Raw genomic sequence first — 15,072 nt, 5'->3', positions numbered from 1 at the left:
TTCAACCATCTTACACCAATACGAGGATTGAGTTCTTCGTCAAAAAACTTTCTAGTTGAATATTCTCTTAGTCCAATAATAAAAAAGTACGCCGATAAAGATGCTTTATCAAAATACACAGAGTTTCGTATACGAAAATTTTTAATTTATTTTTTTTACAATTTTGTTCAAATAATTTCTGAATTTATAAGGTTATAAAAATGTTTCTGAACGTTTGCTCTCTACAAGTGGTATGAAAATTCAAATTAAATTGATTGCATTTGCCATTTTTTTTCCTTTTTTTTTTTTGCCATTGTATCATACCTTATACTCTTATAGTACATCTTCCTCGTAAACACAAGCTGCTAATGCCTACCACATAAACTGTCATTCATATTGTTAGTTAGCTAAATAAGGAACGAAGAAGATAGATACAAGTATTTAAATTCAAGTTTGTTATAATTATTAGGCAGAAGTTTGTTACTTAGTATGGCTTCAACTTGTATATAAGGGTGAACTTGTTACTTCTGCAGAATAAGAAAAAACTACTGGTTCATTCATAATGCTTGAATAACACTTACTCTCTCTCTTCAAATCCTCTTCTTATTCTTCAAATTCTCTCTTATTACTTCTTTGCAATAACATTTAACATGGTGTGGTGAGCCATTGCCATTGCAATGCTGCATCACCTTCATCCTATCCCTTCTGTTTTCTTTTCTTCTTTTTCATCATTCTCATTTCTTTTCTCCTTAACTCACACGATAGAGCTGATGAGAATGTCATCATCAGAGACAGTTCCATGCATTTGATGATGCGTTCCGATCACGAGTTTTAGAGAAGAAGTTCTTCTACCTTATTTGATTTCCAACAACCCAGTACGCATTTTTTTCCTCTTTCCTCAATGGATTCAGATCCACCGCCTCCGAATTCCTCCCTTGGCAATATTGATCTACAAACTCTTGCCAATTTAATTACTCAACTCAATGCAATTCAAGATGTTAGCTCCAAACATCCAGTGCATCCAATCATGGATCCATCTACTCCTTTCTTCATTCACCCCGGTGAACAACCTGGTAAATCCCTAATTCCAATTGTGTTAGACAACAAAAACTATGGTTCTTGGTCTCGGTCAATGCGCATGGTTCTTAAATCCAAAAATAAACTTGCTTTTGTGGATGGTTTTCTGCCACCACCATCCAAGGATGATGCTACCTTTGAAGCTTGGGATCGCTGTAATACTCTAGTTGCTTCTTGGATCACACACTCACTGAGTCCGGACATCGCTAGCAGCGTCATTTGGAACAGCAATGCTCATGATATTTGGGAAGAATTGAAACGGAGATTTTATCAAGGCGATGTTTTTCGAATTGTAGAATTAGATGAAGAATTATTTTCTACTAAACAGGGCGACTTGAGCATTACTTCATATTTCACAAAATTGAAAACAATTTGGGAGGAATTAGAACTTTTTCGGCCGATACCTCTATGTCCTTGTTCATCTACTTGTGTTTGTGGATTTCAAGTGATAAGAAACTATCGGCAAGACACGTTTGTTGTGCGATTTCTTCGGGGCCTCAATGAGCAATACTCTACCGCTCGGTCAACTCTCATGATGATGACTCCTTTGCCTTCCATTGATACAGCCTTTGCTTTGCTTCTACAGCAAGAACGGCAGGTGCTTGGGACTGATTCACTTGGTTCTCCAGTCCTCATCAATGCAGTGGATCGGAATGCCACTTACAATCTATCATGGAATGGTAGAGGAAAAGGAAGAGATATACGGGGAGGCAGAGGAGGCAAACATTTTGGTGGAAGAGGACCTCCGAGGTTGTGTTCCTTCTGTGGAAAAACCGGTCATCTTGTTGATGCTTGTTACAAGAAGCATGGCTTGCCTCCCCACCTCAAGCAAAAAATGCTGCAATCTGCTAATAGTGTCACAGTGAAATTCGATGAAACTGATGGTCACAATAGCATTGATTTGTATAAGCAAGTATTTAAATTCAAGTTTGTTATAATTATTAAGCAGAAGTTGTTATAATTATTAGGCAGAAGTTTGTTACTTAGTATGGCTTCAACTTGTATATAAGGGTGAACTTGTTACTTCTGCAGAATAAGAAAAAACTATTAGTTCATTCATAATGCTTGAATAACACTTACTCTCTCTCTTCAAATCCTCTTCTTATTCTTCAAATTCTCTCTTATTACTTCTTTGCAATAACATTTAACATGGTGCGGTGAGCCATTGCCATTGCAATGCTGCATCACCTTCATCCTATCCCTTCTGTTTTCTTTTCTTCTTTTTCATCATTCTCATTTCTTTTCTCCTTAACTCACACGATAGAGCTGATGAGAATGTCATCATCAGAGACAGTTCCATGCATTTGATGATGCGTTCCGATCACGAGTTTTAGAGAAGAAGTTCTTCTACCTTATTTGATTTCCAACAACCCAGTACGCATTTTTTTTTTCTCTTTCCTCAATGGACTCAGATCCACCGTCTCCGAATTCCTCCCTTGGCAATATTGATCTACAAACTCTTGCCAATTTAATTACTCAACTCAATGCAATTCAAGATGTTAGCTCCAAACATCCAGTGCATCCAATCATGGATCCATCTACTCCTTTCTTCATTCACCCCGGTGAACAACCTGGTAAATCCCTAATTCCAATTGTGTTAGACAACAAAAACTATGGTTCTTGGTCTCGGTCAATGCGCATGGTTCTTAAATCCAAAAATAAACTTGCTTTTGTGGATGGTTTTCTGCCACCACCATCCAAGGATGATGCTACCTTTGAAGCTTGGGATCGCTGTAATACTCTAGTTGCTTCTTGGATCACACACTCACTGAGTCCGGACATCGCTAGCAGCGTCATTTGGAACAGCAATGCTCATGATATTTGGGAAGAATTGAAATGGAGATTTTATCAAGGCGATGTTTTTCGAATTGCAGAATTAGATGAAGAATTATTTTCTACTAAACAGGGCGACTTGAGCATTACTTCATATTTCACAAAATTGAAAACAATTTGGGAGGAATTAGAACTTTTTCGGCCGATACCTCTATGTCCTTGTTCATCTACTTGTGTTTGTGGATTTCAAGTGATAAGAAACTATCGGCAAGACACGTTTGTTGTGCGCTTTCTTCGGGGCCTCAATGAGCAATACTCTACCGCTCGGTCAACTCTCATGATGATGAATCCTTTGCCTTCCATTGATACAGCCTTTGCTTTGCTTCTACAGCAAGAACGGCAGGTGCTTGGGACTGATTCACTTGGTTCTCCAGTCCTCATCAATGCAGTGGATCGGAATGCCACTTACAATCTATCATGGAATGGTAGAGGAAAAGGAAGAGATATACGGAGAGGCAGAGGAGGCAAACATTTTGGTGGAAGAGGACCTCCGAGGTTGTGTTCCTTCTGTGGAAAAATCGGTCATCTTGTTGATGCTTGTTACAAGAAGCATGGTTTGCCTCCCCACCTCAAGCAAAAAATGCTGCAATCTGCTAATAGTGTCACAGTGAAATTCGATGAAACTGATGGTCACAATAGCATTGATTTGTATAAGGAGAATGCTTGTTCAAGTACTTCATTTACTGCTGAGCAAAAGGACGCCCTGTTAGCTCTTCTCCAACACCATTCAACACCTAATCCTCAAAATGTGAATCAATTTACTATTGCCACAAATCCACAGTCTTCAAGTGAAGGTAACTCTGTGGTTATGTCTTCTCTTTCACCTCATAGTCATGAATCCTGGGTCATTGACACAGGTGCCACGGTCCATGTTACTTTTAGTCTTGCTGCATTTGCTTCATACACTAAAATAAATCCAATTAGGGTCAGATTGCCAAATCAAAGCATCTTAGTTGCTACTATAGCTGGTCAAGTTAAATTTTCAAATTCATTATATCTCACTAATGTGCTTTACCTCCCAGATTTTGCATTAAATCTTATCTCCGTTTCAGCATTGATTTCTTCACTTGACTGTCAATTCATTTTTAACAAGTTTGGTTGTGAAATACAGGATTACCATACAATGAGGATGATTGGAGCAGCTGAAATCAATGATGGGTTATATGCACTCACAAAAAATTCTCGTTCACTTAAGGAACACACAGCATTGAGCATTGGCACCATTTCACCGTCACTCACTGACCCTACTGTACTTTGGCATCTTAGATTAGGACATTTACCATTTAATAAATTACAAATTATGCAGCAATTGTATCCATCCATTCATGGTTTTAAATTCAATAAAACTGTAAGCATGCATCCTTGTGATTCTTGTCACTATGCTAAACATAAAAGATTGTCTTTTCCAATGCGCGTTTCAAAATCAACTTCTTGTTTTGAGCTTATACATGCTGACATTTGGGTCCAATCAATATCCCTTCAACACATGGTAATAAATATTTCCTTACTCTTGTTGATGACCATAGCAGGTTCACTTGGACCTTCCCTATGTCACTAAAATCTGATACTACTCCCTTAATTCAAAAATTCATTATTTATGCAGAAACACAGTTTAATGCACATATAAAATGCATTCGTTCAGATAATGGCAAAGAATTTTCTCAAGAACAGTTTTTTAACTCTAAAGGCATTTTGCATCAACGGTCTTGCGTAGAGACTCCCCAACAAAATGGAATTGTAGAAAGGAAACATCAACACCTTCTACAGGTCACAAGAGCCATCTTGTTTCATTCTTCCGTTCTATCTTGTTATTGGGATCTTGCTTTATCATATGCAACTCACATTATTAATTGTCTTCCTAGCAAGTTATTAGCTCAGAAAACTCCTTTTGAGATTTTAAACACCACATTACCTAATTTCACAAATTTCAAGGTCTTCGGTTGCTTAGTTTTCATCTCTACTCTTGCTTTTCAAAGGAAAAAGCTTGATCCGAGGGCAAAGAAATGTGTTTTCCTTGGATTCAAGCACGGCATAAAAGGTTTTTTGGTTTTGGATTTAAAAACTAATGAACTCATAGTTTCTAGAGATGTGACATTTTATGAGCATGTTTTACCCTTCAAAAATTCTGCATCCACTACTAGTGACAATAGTATGAACTTTCATTCCACTGCACAAGCACATAATTCCATTGCATTTGATACACTTTTTGACTACTTACACACGCACAATCCACCACAAGGTCATACATTCATTTCCGACACAGCTCATGCATCCATCACACCTCAAAATAATATTCCTTTCACTCATATTAATGCATCAGCATCTCCCTCTCTTCCTAGACCTGCATCACAACATGCACAACATAACTCACAACTTCCACCCTCACTTCCCAATATTAGAAGATATACTAGAGAAAAGAAACAACCTGCATATCTTAATGATTTTCATTGTTTTCAAACCTCAATTGATTCCGCTGTGACAAAATCCTCAAGGTATCCAATTTCTAACTATGTTTCTTCTCATAATTTATCTAAGACACATCACACACTATCTGTGGCTATTGCATCGTCTGTTGAACCCAAACATTATGAGGAGGCTATTGTTGAATCTTGTTGGAAAGACGCTATCTCCGCTGAATTAAAAGCTTTGGCTACAAATAAGACCTGGACCCTCACTCCTTTACCCATAGGAAAGAAAGCCATTGGTTGTAAATGGGTGTTTAAACTCAAACTGAAGCCCGATGGCTCCGTTGAGAGACATAAAGCAAGACTGGTTGCAAAAGGGTACACTCAGAGGCAAGGCTTTGACTTCTTTGATACATATAGCCCTGTAGCCAAAATGACAACATTACGACTTCTTTTGGCTTTAGCTGCTGCGAAAGATTGGCATCTTCACCAGCTTGATGTTAACACTGCCTTTCTTCATGGTGATCTTGACGAGGAGGTCTACATGCAACTTCCTCCTGGCCTTGTTGTCTCTCAAACCGGGTTGGTGTGCAAGCTTCAAAAATCTCTTTATGGATTAAAGCAAGCTAGTAGACAATGGAATGCTAAGCTGACCTCTATGCTCACATCTCTTGGTTATTCTCAATCCAAACATGACTACTCTCTCTTCACAAAACGGACCGGTGAGACATTCACTGCTGCCCTAGCCTATGTTGATGATCTCATACTCACTGGGAATAATATACAAGAGATTGAATCTACCAAGAGACACCTTCACGAGGCTTTCAAAATCAAGGATATTGGGGATGTTAAATTCTTCTTAGGACTAGAAGTCGCCAGGGGAAGCAAGGGAATTGCTGTTAATCAACGAAAATATGTGCTTGATCTTCTAGCTGACTATGGTATGACTGATTGTAAACCTGTATCTACTCCTATGGACTACTCTAACAAGTTAAGTAAAAATTCAACTCCTCCCTATTCTGATGTGGCTTCATATCGACGATTAATTGGCAAGCTTGTTTATCTTACCACAACAAGACCTGACATTTCTTTTGCCGTTGGCAAACTCAGTCACTGCCTTGATTGTCCAACCACTGCTCATTATCAAGCTGCCATTCGTGTCTTAAAGTATCTCAAACAAGCCCCTGCAGCTGGTTTATTTTTCTCAACTTCCTCAGATTTGTTGCTTTCGGGTTACTCTGACGCCGATTGGGCATCATGCATCGATACAAGAAGGTCCGTTTCTGGTTTCTGTTTCTACTTGGGGACCTCCCTCATTTCATGGAAGAGCAAGAAACAATTGACAGTGTCCAGATCCTCTTCAGAGGCAGAGTATCGTGCTCTTGCCTTAGCAACTTGTGAAGCTCAATGGCTCTCTTATCTTATGTCTGATCTTGGCTTACCTTGTTCTAGTCCTATTCCTGTCTATTGTGACAGCCAATCCCCTCGTCACATTGCTGCCAATCCCGTTTTTCATGAGCGCACTAAACACATCGAAGTCGATTGCCACGTCGTAAGAGAAAAATCTTCATCAGGTCTTATCAAACTTTTGCCAAAGAACAAAATGCTGACATCTTCACCAAACCACTTGCACCTGCTCCTTTTAAGACTTTCTACATCAAGTTGGGATTGTTGGACATCTATTCTCCCAACTTTAGGGGGAATGTATGAGTTTTGTGGCGGTTGTTAATTCAGATTGTAAGTTGTCAGTTTTGTCTCAAAACTAACAACTTAAGGGGGAATGTCATTCATATTGTTAGTTAGCTAAATAAGGAACGAAGAAGATAGATACAAGTATTTAAATTCAAGTTTGTTATAATTATTAGGTAGAAGTTGTTATAATTATTAGGCAGAAGTTTGTTACTTAGTATGGCTTCAACTTGTATATAAGGGTGAACTTGTTACTTCTGCAGAATAAGAAAAAACTACTAGTTCATTCATAATGCTTGAATAACACTTACTCTCTCTCTTCAAATCCTCTTCTTATTCTTCAAATTCTCTCTTATTACTTCTTTGCAATAACATTTAACATAAACAGCAGCCACACTTAGACCATGTCAACCTTTTCAAGTTATACCAAAACCATGAAGTTCGCAAAACCTACAACATTAACCCAAGCATATACAACCTCATTTGCTATTCTTATCTATATCATGGTATTTGAAGGGATGATTATGGCCTATGGGCCAACTACATTGATCTAGCTGCCATCAAATCTAGTTCAACTATCTTTTTATATATATTTTAGTGAATATCCAACTCGACTCACGAGATCTTCGAAAAAAAATAAAAGCTTTTTGGGTCTTTAATATTTAAATTTTGTAGATTAGTTAGTCTTTCTGTCAATGACCTCTCTTCAGAACATATTTATGCGAGATGTTAATTACTAATATATTCTCTATTTAATTTTTATAAGTAAAAACAATTTAAAAATCACTAATATTTCTTAGTTTTATACAATAAATTTAGCTAATAAATAAAAACTAAACAGAGTCGATAATTATCATTAAAAAACGACGAGATTCCTAATAAAAAAATTTGCTAATTCTAGTTGGTTTTTAATGAATAAATGAACAATTTTTTTTTGTGAGTAGATAAATGAACAATTTAACATATCATGTAAACTTATTCCGTTAATACAGAGAAAAAACATTGATAGAAAGGCTAATCAGTCTTATAAAAATAAAGATCAAGAACATGAATACGTATTTTTAGAGACCAGAATGAGTAGCCTTTTCAGGGCGAAAACTAGTGCACTCCAGGTAAAGTAGAAAGTGCAGTACTCTTTACAAGTTAACCTACTATTAAAAGTTATCAGGTAAATTAAATTTATTTATTATTGTTATTATTTTTTTTGTTTATCATGGGCTGAACAAACAAATTGGCACGGACAAAAAAACTAATTCCCTTATTTAACACAGGACGACCTTTACACCACAAAAATACTCAGGAAAATTTGATCGAATTCTTCCGTCACTCTGTTATTGCAGATATAATAATGTCTTCAAGCATCTTCACTGTTTTGTTTGCTGGCGATGCTTTCACTATCGTTCTGGCTAGCCACAGATTTTGACGCACTTAAACCCACTCCCTTCCACCTCTGCCATGAATGACCTTTAAAGTCCGAAAAATCGCTGTCATAAAAGAGGAAGACGCTGTCTGTTGCAGCTGTTGTTCCAAACGTAAAACGATTCGGTAGAAAAACTCGGTCTTCATGAAGGCGCCATGATTCTCAGATGACGACGCAATTAAAATACAAAATACATGGGAGTTACAACAAATCCATTATCTTTTATTTCAAATTATCCTCAACCTATACGTATTTGAATGAAAAATTAAAATACAATTATATTTAAAAAATTATTTGTATTATTTTTATTAATTTATTCAAAAAATAATTAAATTTTGAAGCTAATTGGTATAAAATATTATAGATATAAAACTAAAAAAAATTTTATTTGTATAAGAATGAGTCTAATAAATAATTATTCTATTTAATATATAATTAAGATTGTTTGTTGTCATAGTATTTGAACCAAAGAAAAGAAAATGACCTCTCTTCAGAATATATTTATGCGATACGTTTACTAATATATTCTCTATTTAATTTTTATAAGTAAAAACAATTTAAAAATCACTAATATTTCTTAGTTTTATACAGTAAATTTAGCTAATAAATAAAAACTAAACAGCGTCGATAATTATCATTAAAAAACGACGAGATTCCTAATAAAAAAATTTGCTAATCCTAGTTGGTTTTTAATGAATAAATGAACAATTTTTTTTTATGAGTAGATAAATGAACAATTGAACATATCATGTAAACTTATTCCGTTAATACAGAAAAAAAACATTGATAGAAAGGCTAATCAGTCTTATAAAAATAAAGATCAAGAACATGAATAAGTATTTTTAGAGACCAGAATGAGTATTTTCAGGGCGAAAACTAGTGCACTCCAGGTTAAGTAGAGAGTACAGTACTCTTTATAAGTTAACCTACTATTAAAAGTTATTAGGTAAATTAAATTTATTTATTATTGTTATTATTTTTTTTTGTTTATCATGGGCTGAACAAACAAATTGGCACGGACAAAAAAACTAATTCCCTTATTTAACACAGGACGACCTTTACACCACAAAAATACTCAGAAAAATTTGATCGAATTCTTCCGTCACTCTGTTATTGCAGATATAATGTCTTCAAGCATCTTCACTGTTTTGTTTGCTGGCGATGCTTTCACTATCGTTCTGGCTAGCCACAGATTTTGACGCACTTAAACCCACTCCCTTCCACCTCTGCCATGAATGACCTTTAAAGTCCGAAAAATCGCTGTCATATAAGAATGAGCCTAATAAATAATTATTCTATTTAATATATAATTAAGAGTATTTCTTTCTTTGTCAACGAGATCTTTTTTTTTCTAAATTTAGTACATGAATTTTCAACTTATTTTTTATGTATTGTTTATTTTAATTCTAAAGTTCAGGAACTTTTTTTTGTACAGACATATTGCTTTTAATATTTATATACTATTTTTTTATTTTTGACTTTAGCCTAATATCTGAAACTTACAAAAAAATCTAAAACTTATAAAAAAAAAATGGTTAACCTAATTAATAGGTTACCTCTTTAAATTCAAACCATTCAAATAAAATATAATAAATGAAGAATTTAGATTTAACGAATCAACAAGGTGTGCAACACTCCATACTTAGTAAGGAGCGTTTAAGAATGAACTGTATTTTCAGAGACCGTTTAAGATTTTTTCTCTTTTTTCCTTCTCAAATTAATTTTTCCTTTTTCTGGTCGTGCATACTGCGTAGTAACAAATAGAATCATTAAATTTTATTGAAAATATAATTTTTTTTAAAAGAATTTTGGTATAAAATTTGACAAAATAAAATTTCGAAATAAATAGAAACTAAATATAAAATTGTTGGTGTAAAATTCACTCTTTAGGTAAATGTTTAGTAGAGATAGTAAAATGATAAAAGTTTCTAATGACTTTAATTAGTTGTTTTTCCTTAAAAAGAATACCGAACCAAATTGTTGCAACATTTTATAAAAATCTATAAAAGAAAAATTCATCCGAATATTATTTTATTTTAAGAATAAATGGATGAAATATCATATTGTTTCCAAAATTTATAAAATTTTAGACGAATAATTTATAACGTTAGATGGATAAAACTCACAATCAACAAGGAATAAAATATTAATTGGTGTTACATATAAAAACTTGAAAAAAATACTCAATACAATACCCAAATCTTGCTTAGTGGTAACATCAAAATTGTAAATCTAATTAGGAATGTGTACCAGTTGATAATAAGAATATTACAATTCTAAGCTAAAACTAACAGATTCCTGGTCATCAGTTGACAATAATATTGAATTTACCGCGGTCTTAAAGTCAACTTTCTCGTCAACGGTGAATGAGTATGTAACCTTGATTAGGGCTGGCAATGGGTAGGGTAGGGTAGGGTAGGATTTGGACCCTACCCTAATCCTACCCGCGGGTTGAAAATTCTATTAAAACTCTATCCTATTCTACCTGCGGGTTGAGAATCTCTCAACCCTAACCTTACCCGCACCCTAAAGTTCTAAACCCTACCCTACCCTACCCTACTCGTAGATATATCAAATTTTTTCAAAATAAATATAAAATTCAATCATTTCAAATTTTATACATATTAATAACAAAAAAATAACAAACTAATACTCTAAATTACTAAATTAACTAACTAGTTTATTGGTTGTTCACTTATTGTAAGTCATTACATAAGAGAGATTGTAGATTCAACTCACACTTCTTTCACTATATACCAAATTTTTATAAAATATGTGTTATATATTTGAGGTGCGGGTAGGGTAGGGTAGGATACACCCTAAACCCGTACCCTACCCTACCCGCAGGCATACCTGGACCATACCCTACCCTACCCGCAGCGGGTAGGATAGCCTACCCTACCCAAACGGGTTGGACCAAATTGGGTACCCGCAGGTAGGGTATGAATTGCCAGCCCTAACCTTGACAATCTTCAAGTCATGCCACCAACACTTCGTATCACCAAAATGGTCAAATCACTCCTGCTTTTTTCTGCCCATCAGCAACTCAAAGACAAACTGTTGTGTTCCCAAAACAACAAATATAGTTAGTTAGAGACACTGCACACCATTTATATATATTGTTAACTGAGAATCAATAGTACGGTTTTGAAAACTACATCAAATTAGTTGGTTTAACCAATAAATAAAAAATTGGTCACTTGATCAATCTGATTCAGATAAGAAAATCAATTTTAAAAAATCAATAAAAAGGTCAAAAAACCATTAAATAAGTTGAATCGGTTCAAATTTTTACTGGAAAAAACTTGTTAGAAGTTATTTTTTAAAATAGATTTTTTTTGAAAATATATATATATATATATATATATATATTTTCAAAAAAAATCTATTTTAAAAAATAACTTCTAACAAGTTTTTTCCAGTAAAAATTTGAACCGATTCAACTTATTTAATGGTTTTTTGACCTTTTTATTGATAAAAAAAAAAATATCTAATTCAATTCTGATTAAACTTCAATTAAATATTTAAACATGCAGTTTTACCGATTCAATAATGAACTATCTAATTTTTCAGAACCTTGATTGATACAGGGTTGTGAGTGGTTTACGAAAATATTATAAAAACATTAATGGCGAACCAATTCTGATATGACGAAAAAACTAATAAGCATACCACAATGAATAGTTTCATGCCATAATCATACTGAAAGAAGAATGAAATAGTTTTTGGACAGCAACAAGAGAGCAACCAATTCATATAATGGAAATAAAGATCCTCATCCTCATTTGGAGAAGAGTCCAATTCCAAGCATTTGATACTAGGAGGAATGGATGAAACTTGCTGTATACTCAGACAATTCTGTTCAATCTACATAAATCATGATGCATAAAAGCAAATAAATAAATAAATAGAATTGGAACATAGATATGCAAGCAAACACAATGAATGAATCAAGTAGCTAGCTAGCTAGTGAATCTACTTACCCCATTCGAATGATAGACAGAGAGGGAGAGTGATGCCAAAACCTTTTGTGGTTTAATGTTTTGGATAAATTCCCTCAAGCTATAATAACCATGCCTAGAATCATGGGCAGGAGAAGCATCGAATACCAAATGATCAGAACTTGTTAGGAAAGATATAATAGCTCTGTCATCTCCGCAATAGTAAAATGATAATAAATTTGGAGCATCAATATTCACCTCCTTCACGTCAGAGTCATTTGAAAACTTCAAGATCATGAGTCGAGCACTTGAAATATTAATTCTCTTTAACATAGGGCAAGAACACAATTCCAAATGCTCAAGGAAAGGGAATTTATGAGATAGATCAAATAACCACTTGTCTGTAACATCAGTATTCCACAGACACAAACATCTCAATCTTGTGAAACTGTCTAAATTCACCTTGAAAGGAGATTCTAATTGATAGAAAGGAACATAACGTAAGTTCTCAAGATTTGGAGCATCAATATATACCTCTTGTATTCCTTGAATATCAGCTACCTTTAGCTTTTGTAGACCATGCAGGAATAATGATTCAACAAATTTTACTTCCACAAACTTTATGCTCCCAAATGGATTCTTCCTGTAATATGCTAAACAACAATATACAGTTAAATCTTCAAGCAGGGGACAGTGAGAAATGAGATGCTCAATAATTCCTTTATCTTCAAGGAGTAGCTCACGTAAACATAGTGTTCTCAGTGAAAATAACTTGATAGAATGATTGAAGAATGACTGGTTAAGTCTTATTTTTCCTTTCAACACCAACTTAGTAAGCGATTTAACTTCAAAGACACAATGTGGTAAGTCATATTGTCGATCATATCGATATGCTCTCCAATCAGGTCCATGATAGGTGGCAGAGTAGAGGAGGCAAAGCTCAAGTACTTCCACACGATTTTCGCTAACCATGTTCATCCAAAGATCAAAATGATGGGACATATACTTATTGTGTTCTGGCATAATATCGAGCTTAAATACTTTTATTGTCAAGCTTTGCTCACGAAGCTTCAACAATCTTCTCATTACATAGCCAATTAGTATGTCTAGTTTGCTAATTATCTGAGGACTATAAGAACCAATAATAATTTTGTCGCAAATGGAAAATATGGGAAATGAATACCATGTGTCTCTCCATTCATTTGACAAAACACTAGTCCTGGCAGCATCTTTTTCTGGCAACCTTGCAAGAATGTCATGAAGTATAGGTTTTGGCAGAGCAGATATTCGATCCATTTCTTCATAACATCATAAGCCGTTGAAAAAAGAGTTCTACATGTCAATATAAATTATTTATCTGAGTAACGGAAGGATCTAATGTCTAAAGTCTAAACACCTCAAAAACAAACTCTTTTAAATCAACATGGCATCTGGTATAAAATGGGAACAAACAACTTTTATTTTAACCGAACCCTATGTAAAATTGCCATCCAGAATTTTCAGAAAATAAACAACATCAAGGACTTACGAGAAGCAAAATAAAACAAAAAAAAAAAAAAGAAAAAAGATCCACAAACAGAATGAAAGAAAGATATGTTTAAAATTCTATGAGGAATATGCATTTACCGAAGAAACTTTGCCGCGTCGTTCAGTCTCTCTCCGACTCATGTGTTTAGGGATTTGGATCCTCTAAAATTTGAATTTTACGCAAAGTGTAATCTTTTACTTTTGATTTCTCTTTTATATTTATTCTTGATCTCACCTATGAAATAAATGGTGAAAGATAACACTTTACTTTCTAAATTAAAATTCAAACTATAGAGGATTCAAATCCTGTGTTTAGTAACCGCAAGAGGTTAACACTTGACAATACTAAATTACTCTTCAATTCGCTTTATATACTAGTGACCTATGACTTTTTTACTGAAATGCGCATGAAAAAATCTTTAATTCCCAATATACGCACCGTTTGATTTTTCTCCTCAAATACGCACGGCCATTTTGCTTGGGTCAGCCACGAAATGGTTCTAGGCAGCAAGTCAAGCATGGTGAACACGAAATGGTGCATTGGGTCTGACACGGGCTATATCTTCTGTAGCAGACCTTCTGTAGCAGGCATGAGATGGGAGACCTCACCTATGACACACACGAAATAGTGGAATTCATATACGAAGCACACGAAATGGACCAACTCAATGCATGCACACACGAAATGGGCCATTTTGCTTATGGCAGGCACGAATTGGTGTGTCTCTTTTGTACTGAGTTGTTGTGTTCATGGTTGCTTTCTTGAATCTTCTTGGTTATAACTTTTTTTATTTATTAAATTAATTATGTATTACTCTTATTTTTTTCTTTATAAAATTGCAAGAAAAAATGACTCATAATTAACCGTGCAAAAAATTCTTCCATTTTTATGATAATTATAAGAAAAGTGGTTATAACTTTTTTTAACAATTTGTGATAGTATGAAAGACTGGATTAAGGCACTCAAAGAAAGATTAAGAGTAAATGGAGTATATATTTTTTTGCATTTATATGGTTTACATACAAAATTTAAGAAGGAAGCGATTTTTAAGGTAAAAAAAAAAGGTATACTTTAGAAGGGATGAAGAGAAAAAAAAATAGTTTTAACTTATATGATTTAGTACTACGTACTCTGTGATATATTGTACTGTACTCTGACTTGCAATTTGGACTCAACTTTTAACAAACATAAATAGAAAAT

General features: G+C 34.3%; 3 protein-coding genes across 11 annotated transcripts in view; all 3 read right to left on the bottom strand.

The window, feature by feature from the left end:
* Positions 1-15,072, bottom strand: part of LOC107617019 (putative F-box/FBD/LRR-repeat protein At1g78840) — an 83,024-nt gene that overhangs the window by 6,561 nt on the left and 61,391 nt on the right. The gene's annotated exons all lie outside the window — the stretch shown is intronic.
* The window catches only part of LOC107617023 (F-box/FBD/LRR-repeat protein At1g78750), a 99,614-nt gene that overhangs the window by 39,185 nt on the left and 45,357 nt on the right, over positions 1-15,072 (bottom strand). The gene's annotated exons all lie outside the window — the stretch shown is intronic.
* LOC107617024 (putative F-box/FBD/LRR-repeat protein At4g00315) overlaps positions 10,567-15,072 on the bottom strand; it is a 62,332-nt gene continuing 57,826 nt past the window's right edge. Inside the window, exons 1-4 of one of the 9 annotated variants that reach the window (XM_016318863.2) lie at positions 12,387-13,945; positions 12,076-12,270; positions 11,365-11,460; positions 10,567-10,782 (exon numbers count right to left, since the gene is read on the bottom strand). In XM_016318863.2, the coding sequence (XP_016174349.2) occupies positions 11,419-11,460; positions 12,076-12,270; positions 12,387-13,640 (1,491 nt within the window). In that variant the 5' untranslated portion in view covers positions 13,641-13,945 and the 3' untranslated portion in view covers positions 10,567-10,782; positions 11,365-11,418. Of the gene's footprint in view, positions 10,783-11,364; positions 11,461-11,899; positions 12,271-12,386; positions 13,947-13,970; positions 14,201-14,310; positions 14,737-15,072 lie in introns of those variants that run through there. The other 8 variants (XM_021111652.1, XM_021111649.1, XM_021111648.1 and 5 more) reach the window with 8 other exon arrangements.

Source organism: Arachis ipaensis, chromosome B09 (assembly GCF_000816755.2).
Source record: "Arachis ipaensis cultivar K30076 chromosome B09, Araip1.1, whole genome shotgun sequence".
Classification (NCBI taxonomy): Eukaryota; Viridiplantae; Streptophyta; class Magnoliopsida; order Fabales; family Fabaceae; genus Arachis; species Arachis ipaensis.
The sequence above is the reverse complement of the archived record's forward strand: the minus strand, read 5'-3'. Positions and strand labels throughout refer to the sequence as shown.